We start from the raw sequence: 10164 nt of genomic DNA, 5'->3' as shown, positions 1-10164 counted from the left end.
GCAAAACAGAAATATTGCAAGGCCATCTCCATCAGTAAGAAATAGCAGCAGTAGATCATATGGAAGTAACGATATCAATAATGGATTTATATGAACCAAAATTTACTGATATTCCAATATTTAGCAGTAAAGGCACATATCCCATCAGGCACATATAATTGTGAGCCATCATGTGGGAAAGAAACTTGATAATGAGGAGAGGAGATGAATAACCATCATCTTTAGAAACCTAGCCGTTGCAAAAACCGCTAGGGGAGGGTCCAAAGTCTCTGTTTGGCGTTCGAGTCCAAAGCTTCCTAACTTGATGGTGCCGTTGACTCTGCTGTATATGTTGAGAAAAAATTATTCAAAGATCCCTGTCTCAAATATTGAATATATAAAAGTAAACAATTATGAGCTTCATATTAATCGTCAGGATATGTGTTGTACTGAGATCAATTGTCCATAAGAACCCTGCTTAAATCTGAATTAACTGCGTGTGGTGGAATCAAATTTAAATTACTTGAAGTTCTTGAGCTTAGAAGTATAATTTAGAGCTTACAAAACTTGTACATTCCTCATTGGAACTTAAAATCGCTTGAAGTCCCTAAGGTACAAATTCACACAGTAAAAGGTGTTAAGGAGGAAGGTGTTTATGGATTCCTGTTTTGACCTGTTCAATTTCTCTCTAGTCGTTAGCCCATCACTACTCACGGTCCCCTGCTATCACATAACCCATAATCCTGAACACACCCCCTCCTCTTTTTTTCTTGTTCCTTTTTGTTTTTTTTTTTTTGTGCGTGAGACCACCACCCCTACTTTTTGTGTTTCCTTTCGACGACGACTTAATGGCTTAGAAAAGTAAAGAAATTGAACATCCCCCAGTTGTTAGCCGGGAAGAAAGAAAACATCCCCCAGTATAGGATTCTCCTTTAGTGTTAACAAACTCGGTGGACCGCAAATCTTCACCAAATCTAATTTATGAACTGTATCCACATCCCAAATTATGATATATCTGTCGATACCCTGGGTTGGGAATCTCATTCATCTCCCCAGGACAAGAACTGGAGCCCAGATTCGAAGCATCCTGTGATCACATGGTCTCTCAGGACCAACTCAGATTCAGAGCTCAGCCCCAAACAGACAGCGCATATCAGGTGAAAAAACCTGGGGGCATTAGCTCTTTACCATCTAAAAGCATAAGACCAATGCGCAGAGCATGCCGCGGGACGCACTGAGCATCAACAATGCCTAATTAACATTACCTTCACTTTGGCAGCTGGCTGCACCATCAAGCATGGAGTTAGTTTCGTCACATCAAATTAACGTGAAACAAGCTATCACGGTGTAAAATTAACGTGTAAAATTTGCCAAAGTAATCTGCACCTGCCTCTCTTTCCACTCGACTCCCCCTCTGAGGTGGCAGCTTTCCATCCCTACAGAATCTGGAGCAGCTTCCAACCTCGTGCACCCAATTAGGAGCCTTCTGAACCTCTTTATAGCATTGTTCAGCACACAAACTCTACAATGTAACAGCATCTGAATTGTATTCAAATGTGGACTACGTACTGAATCTTGCGACGTGGTTAAGCTCGGCAGGTAAAATGTAATCTGGGACAATCCTGTGACAAAACCATGAATAAATTTGTATGATCAACAACAATACAAGGGAATATCGTCCGATCTGAAAAGTATCAGTATAACAAGACTGCTGAGCCATTCTTTTACAGCCATTTTTACTTGGAACTTGCATATATATAGCCATTCAAATAAAGGCACACTATTCAAAGAATCATCAGTTGCAGAGGCACCATCAGGAAGCAACTCGAATATCTTAGTGAATATGGCACTTTACACAGCAAATCAGAAACAACTTCTGGAAAATTATAGATAAATAAACAGAGACACTGACATCATCAGGAATCATCATCCAAAAATACTAACCTTAAATGTTCTCCTCAAACTGAGATGTGGGAGGGAAAGCAAGAAATCCAATCTTAATTTTCCACACAGCCACAAAGCTTGGAGGCAAATGCAAAGAGGGGCCTAGAATAGCTTGAATTTACATTGCTCGTACATTGCCCAGGTGAAAGAAAATTACAAGATTATAAGACTGGAAATAGTAAATAAACCTATCTTTAGCATCCTATAGTACATACACAGCCTATAATTCCTCATACCACCCTTACAGCCCAAATAAAAAAAATAGACGGGCTTATGTATCGACTGCATTAAGAGACTAAACTGAAACTATATCTTAGGTTTTTTTTTGTTTTGCTCATCTAATAATAGAATGACAGCTGATTAACCTGCTGAAGTTTTGCTCTTGAACTTCCTTTGAGCTTTCAGGTCAACAACAATAATGGTGATGTTATCCTTGCTGCCCTTCTGGAGAGCAAGTTTTGCAAGGTACTCAGCAGCTGATTGAGCTGCAGGATCAGCTCCTTCACCTCTTTGTGTGGAAGAGGCTGCACCAGCATTCTTTTTGTGCCAGAGAAGAATCCGTCTGCGGGCAGCATCACAAACCTCTTCGTTTGACATGACATCCCATAAGCCATCACTGGCTAAAATGAGGCATTCATCTTCTCTCACTCGTGGTACAATTGTGACTTCTGGTTCTGGAATGATCCATGGTTTCAAGTATCTGTCCCCTGCACGTCAACCACCAATATATGTTACCGAGCCTCAAGAGCACTATTTGATCATGTCCTTATCTAAATTATCAGAATCGAGAAATCAAAAGATCATGATACCACTTTGATGATCATCAACTGATTAAGATGCTTTACCTCAATCCATAAAACAGCTTGTACAAACACCCCTTTTTCCTTTTTTTTGTGAGTAATTGTACAAAGACATGTCATATGTTACTTCTTGAATCCATGACCTACAGTCATGACATATATGATACATGCTTGATATATATGTATTATATTGTTCACAACACAGATTACATGAATAACAACTTCTCCAATAGCCAACAGAAATCATACTCATCCGAAACACAATTTAATTTGTGTGCTAGAACTTACAGTTAAAATCCCAATATGTAATATGACAGTGATTTTGCTGCAACTTAAAATAGTCGAGGTGTTCTACTAAATTACAGTAGACATGCTCAAGTATAACACTTAAATAAAAGATGTCGTGTACCATAATGTTTTCTTCTGGTTACATAACACCTTTCATCAACGCATTGTATAGAAACATGTGTTGTATATTATCATAAATTCTACGTCAGCCTAGCTCAAGCATGCCCATCTAATTTTGTAGAATCCATATATGTACCATCAATAATCGGATTACCACATGGCAACCATACTTTGGGACCTCATAGAACATCTTACTCTGGATCCAAGTCTGTTATAATAGAATCTATTCGGATATATAACCTGGTAAGATAGAGCATAATAAATCACTGTTGTATTTGCTTCTCAAATTAAATGGTATCATGGCCCCAAAAACCTGCATAAAAGCAATGGGCATGCAACATATAAGATCCAACTAGCTGTGGGAGGTCACCATTTGTTTCAATGCTAAGTCTCATTCGAAATAAACCAATATTTTGGCTAATTTTGGTATTGGTCACCCAGTGAGATGAACAAGATATCAGCATTAAAAACCTTCATACAAATTTTCATCACCAACTCTACCTTGTGATTCAAGTTGGTTAGCAATGCCAGGTTGAAAAAATGTAAATGCATGCCTACCCCTTATTATGTGCCTTCAAAATTTCCAAATACATGTAACCAAATTTCTAAGTGGAATTCCGAGGACCAAGAGTTAATTTGTGAAAAGAATCACAAATTGCCAGGTTAAAAACAAGAGAAAATGTTGGTACTCATGGTATGATAGGAGAAGAAAAACTTGTCAAAAATTGTATCTAGAACCAAAAAATCATGCAAGTTTGGCAAGTGAATAAAAACATCATTCCCCCTACATGAGAGCATGTGAACAAGTTAGATGCATGTCGCAACAACCAAAAAGAATAAAATAAAATAAAAATAAAAGGGAGTCCAATCCAACCTGAAGTAGGAACTGAACCTTGACCCGTCGCCCCAACCTCTCCCTCTCTTCATTTTTCCCCCTCTAGTAACCACCTTCTCGGTGCTCTCTTTCTCAATGCTCTAGCCTCCCCTCTCACATCTCTTCTTGCTTCTCTCTCTCTCTCTCTCTCTCTCTCTCTCTCTCTCTCTCTCATTGCTCGTCTTCTCTTTTCTCATTATCATGCAACACCCTCAAAATTCCTTCTCTTTTCTCTGCTAGGGCATAAGGCTAGGGTCTTGCTTCTCCAAGAAGAAGCAAAGGACTAAGAGTCTGAACTATCTGAAATTGGCATCCAAGGTATGAATCAAACCCAAATCCTATGAATATTTTCTATAATCTTTTATTAAGGTAGCATGCATGCTGGTTGGGCTGGGAGGTTTGGTTTCAATCAGGCGTAACAGCCCCTCTGACTCATGCCACTTGAGCCAAGACATACAATTCGTAAGGATCATGGGATCTGACTTGCAGCCCCTTTGGCATACATTGCACACTGCACAGAATGAGCAATAGATACCTACAAAATAAATTGCTTCCTTCATGTAGAGATTTAGCATGCCACTTTGGTTCTTTACCTGGGTAATTAAAGTACAGGTGGGTCTCCATCTCTCTCTTATTTTCTTTTGAAGAAGTTTCATTTATCCATTCCAGAGAGGAGTAGAATCATTTTTTGGAAAGAAAGTGGACTTGTAATTAGCCCCTATTATACCACTTTTGTAGTAAGGAACATTATTCTTAACTTTATGATTTGATGCACAAAGGTCAAATCCAACCTCAAGGTGAAAAATCATTTGTGCAATTGAACAGTACAGCTTGAGAAGATCTTCTAGTTGCAGGAGTATTGTTATGAACATCTTTGATGCCATGCTAGAACAACAATTGTTCAAAGATACGCAACTAAGAAAAAGAACTTAAACCACATTGACACAATCACTTTTTAGTTCATGCATGTGGGATTCGAAGGAGGTTCTCTTACATGAGCAAGCACCACTAGAGAAATGAATGACGCATTATTAAATCTTTCAACAGGATGTCAGATTAACCTAAAAGATTAGTGCATATAGGCATCGACTATCAGCTCAATGATGCTCTTTCGTAGTTTTTTGACACAAGTTATTTTGTTCCTAGCATGATTGTTTCTCAGAAGATATTACTCTAACCTTCCCTAGAATAATAGCAAAAAAAACTTGAGCTCATCACTTCAGCAATCCTTCTTCTCAAAATTCATAACCGCTCCTCTGTGGCAGCAGCTACCTACTTGGTGTTCTTTAATGTGGAGATAGTGGGTGACCAGCGGACCATGTAATTCTAAGGCAGGAGATGGGAGCATAAATGAATGCTCAAATTACAAGAAATTTAAGAGCAAAACATAAATTAGGCGAAGAACAACCTTTTCATGAGTTGTACCATTTATTTCTCTACCAAAACATGTTAATAAATAATGCAACGAACCACTCTAATACATAATAAATAATTAATACCCGGTTGAAAGAAAACAATTAAGTGGAACTTGTTAGCTATATCTTTTTAAGGTTTTTGGGCACCAATTAAAAATACGTGGATTATAATCAGCCAGCCTGATACAGCAAATACTCCAAGTAAGGGGTGACCACCGAAACCAAGGGACACCAAAACAATCTAGGTACTCTTCTTTAATTTCTTAATTATTTTAATCTACTATGTTACACATCAATTTGTACCTGGATCCACAACAAGAAAGATGACCGGTGGTCCTTGATCTAAATTGTAAAGTCCAAAAATTTTCCCTAGCAACTGTGAGCTGACTGAGCAAACATTGCCATGCTCGGATCTCATAATGGTGAGCCAGATGGATATGAATATCAAGTGTATTTAATAAACAGACATTAAGCAATCAAAACCAGCATTTCACACGCATTCTCGATTCTATTTTTTTTACCCATTGAACCTTTTTCCCTTGCAAGGAAAGAGAAAACATACCAATTGACCTTGACATAGCAAGAACGCCAAACACACGGTATCCATTCCACTGGATAACCTTTCCTCCAGATGCTTCAATCCTGGCATATTCATCATCTCTGCTTGGCTGGAGCACAAAAGGGGATATTGGTTTCTTCTCAGATATTCATTTCCATCCAAAGTGGAACAATATGCAAATTAACCGGGAGGCAAAAAAACGCATGCCTTACCTTATGATCTACAGATAGAGCCATTGGCTCTTTGCCACGACAAAGTACAGCCCTTGAATCCCCACAGTTTGCAATGACAATGTGAGACGAACAAATAACAGCTACCACAGCAGTAGATCCAACAGTCTCTGGGGCAATGGGTTCTGATGGCAAAGAAGAGGAAAGGCTCGAGCTCGATCCCTCCTGAGAGGCACCAAATGTGCTTCCAACCACTCCTCTACCCTTCCCTCCAACCTCATCATCAACCTTCGCAAAACAGTTGGTGAAAGCCACTTCCCATTGCTTCTTCCAATCATCCCCGCTGTTGTCTCTAGAACCCCTGTTTACATTTCCAATCTCTTCTATCAATGCTAAATGGATGCGCTCCCTACAGTAATTAGCGACCTGGAAAGAGCGAACCACAACCACATGGTAAAGCTCCTAATTGAGCAAAAACCACATAATTTACACGAACGGAAAGCATCACCAGACAAAGAAATAAAGGAATACTACCTGAACACCACCATGGCCATCATAGACTCCAAAGAAATGGGCAGGCAAGCGACTCGAACTTGGACCGACGCTGTCCGCCGAGCAATCACCAGTTAGCATCCGCACCGGAATTTCACAAAACATTGGCAAAGTCACGACAGCATCCTCCATCTCTGGCCTTCTCCCACAAATCGACATGCAACCCCAAAGGGGTACGTAACTCCGTAGCAAAACACCGCACCCACTGCTCCCAGCGGCACGATTACCCTGAATCGCCGCGTCAACGAGGGCTGCTACTTTCAGAGCAGAATCAGGAACGCCCTCAGTCACCAAACTCGTACCCAACTCCCCAGTAATGATCTCAACACCAGAAGCGATGCTCTTCACCATGTCACAAGAGCCCACTAGTGCAGTCCTATCAGCTGCATCCAAAGCCAAGAACTCTTCCGACGTGCTCGCAATGCGAACGCTATCGATGATTACCGAACTGGAGCTCTCAGCTGAGTGCTCCGGCCCCACGGACATGGAATCTTCGTCATCGCTTCCAGGCAGAGACCGGACCTCCAGATTGTCGCCATCGCCTCCTTCCTCCACGGTCACAGCCTCAGCTTCCTCCGATTCTATGGGATCGGACAACATGCTCGCGGCATCGGTCATCAACTTGAGGCGATTAATCTCCATTGGGTGGTTGTCGTGGAGTGGATTGCATATGCTAATTGGCAACGCAATCACCGGAGACATCTCCCCCATCGCCTCCTCTTCCTGTGGCGTCGTCGTGGTGGAAACAACAACAACAACGGAAACCGCAAAACTGGTAGCAGAAGCCCGCCCCAAGAATCACATCACCTGTCATTGCTAAAGCATCGCTTCTTTCGCCTCCTCATCACTATGAACTGGTCTCCTAGCCCAACTCATAGAGCTCCTCAGATCTGAGTACTGTCCCTTTTCCACGAATCTCTCTTAAATGATGGGAAAAGGGGGGAGGGGGCAAAAAAAAGAAGGGGAGGCTGATCTAACACGATGAAGACCACCACTTCGCCAAATTCTATTATAAAAATCAACAGAAATATAAAAATGGTAAAAAGATGTAAGAAAACGATCCTCGAGCACAGGAATAAGGAGAGGGGAAAGAGCACAAGGGGAGAAGTACCTAGGAAAGAAGGGGTTGGACGATCACAGGAATACCAACTTAAAGATGGGAGGGTGCCTTTTCACGCATGGCTTCCCTGGATCTGAAGTAACCCATGTCAGCCTCTAGAAATCTAAGGTAATCTTCTAGATTATAGGCTTCTTCCCCCTCCCTTCTCTCTTCCACCATCCCACCCGTCTCACATCTTATCACTTGAGAGCAGAAGAAAAAGAGATCGTTTGTGTTTCCCCTCTTGCAATAGAAACAACAACTGAGAGAAAGAAAGCAGACCCGGCCCGCTCGAAGGAGAGTTGGGAGCTAAAATGGAAGGCTTACCACCATAAAAGAGGTGTGGGATTGTGTGCTCTCTTGCCTCCTCTCCCGGTGGGAAGCTGGGCCTGGAAGGAGAGCTGGAGAGCAAAAATTGGAACAAGAGAGGAGAGAGAGAAAAGGTAGGAAAGAGAGAGGGAAAAGATGGGAGGAGAAGAAAGAGTGCCAGGTGTCGGGTGTTGACGGTGATCCGGTCCACTTCTCGCCCTTTTCTTTTCCCTTCGCCCGCAAAGGAAAACTACATTTCAAGCATAATGACGAGAAAGCCCTCCACTTTTACCGGAATCGAAATGCTCTCATTCCAAGTGTCGCTCTCTGAGTCCTCCGATGCACCCTGATAGTCTCCAGCCGTGGATGATGGCAGCGAGGTAACATCATCACTGCCGTCTGATGCAAAGGCCACACGATGGAGCCGGTGTCAGGCGGGATGCGTCCATCGGGCGGGCCCCACATCCTTGCGAGTTCCGTTCGCCAATCGTAGCAGAATGGCGCACACGTGGCCTACTGTTGAGCACATGTGACCAATATCTCGTTTCCTATTTTTTTTTTAATGGAGGAGGAATCGGATCCCGTCCTCCGATTTTAACTCTTACCTCCTTTGGTACTCTGATGAACCTGCTCCATGATGAGAACCCCGGCGGCCGGTGCTGTCACATCATGACGGTGAACGTATCCCACTGTCCTGGATGCCTGGAGCGATCCTGGCCGTCCACGTAAGACTCGTACCATCGTCCGGTTTTTGTAGAAGTCTAGAGCATCACGGCATCAGGCGTCCGTGGTACAGATCGGAAAGAAGACTCCGTTAACTAGTTTAAACGGCGCGGGGCGTTCGAAAAGAGAGAGAGCTGAGGTGGCCGTTATGGAAAAAGGTGGGGGAGGGGGAGGCATCAGTGACGAGGAACGAGGACTGGGGCACAGGCCCACGAGTCCGCGAGGCCGACAGGGATGTCTGATGCCGTCACGGGAGCCTCGCCACGCGTCGCCGAGGCCCGTCACTGATTTGACGCGCCGATTGACGTCCCTGCCGTCACACGGACCACGTTACTAACCCCCCTCCATCTTCCTTTTTTTTTTTTTTTTTTGCCCCCTCTTTCTCTCTCTCTTGCGCTTTTTCGCTAGCATCCGTCGTCTCGGGTGACCGGGCACGACACTCCTCCCTGCTTTCGGTGGACGGTAATATCAATTCCAATGATTCTTCCTGCTTCCGGCGTCACCGATCAAGGCAAGGAAAACGGAGCGTTGGCCAGCATCCCATTCCATGTATCAGGCGCTGTTTCACATGCTTGACCACTTTTGTGATGTGCCCTTACCTTAGACCGTAGAGATCAGATCTGTAAATAATTCACCCAATAGCCATGCTAATAAGATAGTTCGATCTAATGATGGTCTCATTGATCATTTTAACAGATTTGGTGCATTCCCGTTCATCAACATCCAACTTTCTTTCTGACAAAATCTACATCCAATTTTCTTTTTTTAATAAAACCAGGAGACTCACGCGGTTCTACTGTCAATACACCCAAGAAGATCAAAAAAATTATCCATCATGGAATCGCAAAGAAGCATAAGAAGAGTCCGTTCAAAAAATTATGTACCATCCAGTCGACAACATTCGCTTTATGATACATATTGTTGGTACTGAATGAAACATATTGATTGGCTAATCTCCAAATATCAATTGGTCGACAGTCTGCGTGCCATTGAAGCCACCTAAAAATCCGACCAAATATTGTGGATGGGTCTTTTTTTGAGAAGACTGTGACTAGCTCTCAAGAAGTCGACCTTTTTATGCTCCTCTAAGCTTTACACCCAGAGAACAATGACATCAAATAATGGACATCCCTCTATTGCAATAAAATCAGAACCAAATACGGCACCCCCTCTAACGCCGCTAGCAAGTATATATCAACTATCCTACCATCAAAACCGACCTTAAGAAAGTTCGGAGACACAGATTTCTAGATGATAAACATCATACGAGTTGCAGTTCCACGGAAGAGGAGTCCTTGACATCCGTTGCTCTTAAAGATTCTCCGAGATCTG

At 42.6% G+C, this 10164-nt stretch overlaps 1 protein-coding gene across 1 annotated transcript; it reads right to left on the bottom strand.

Annotated features, from left to right (window-relative positions):
- Window positions 1-2022: 2022 nt before the first annotated feature.
- LOC105047945 (protein phosphatase 2C 50) lies at window positions 2023-8283 on the bottom strand. Its single transcript, XM_010927100.3, has 5 exons — window positions 7813-8283; window positions 6684-7707; window positions 6192-6575; window positions 5983-6088; window positions 2023-2630 (listed from the first exon to the last, which is right to left on the bottom strand). Exons 2-5 carry the CDS (start codon window positions 7410-7412, stop codon window positions 2284-2286), a joined length of 1566 nt encoding a protein of 521 aa, XP_010925402.1. The 5' UTR covers window positions 7413-7707; window positions 7813-8283; the 3' UTR covers window positions 2023-2283.
- Between the last annotated feature and the right edge of the window lie 1881 nt (window positions 8284-10164).

This window comes from Elaeis guineensis, chromosome 7 (assembly GCF_000442705.2).
Source record: "Elaeis guineensis isolate ETL-2024a chromosome 7, EG11, whole genome shotgun sequence".
NCBI classification, from domain to species: Eukaryota; Viridiplantae; Streptophyta; class Magnoliopsida; order Arecales; family Arecaceae; genus Elaeis; species Elaeis guineensis.
This window is presented reverse-complemented; position numbering and strand designations above follow the sequence as displayed.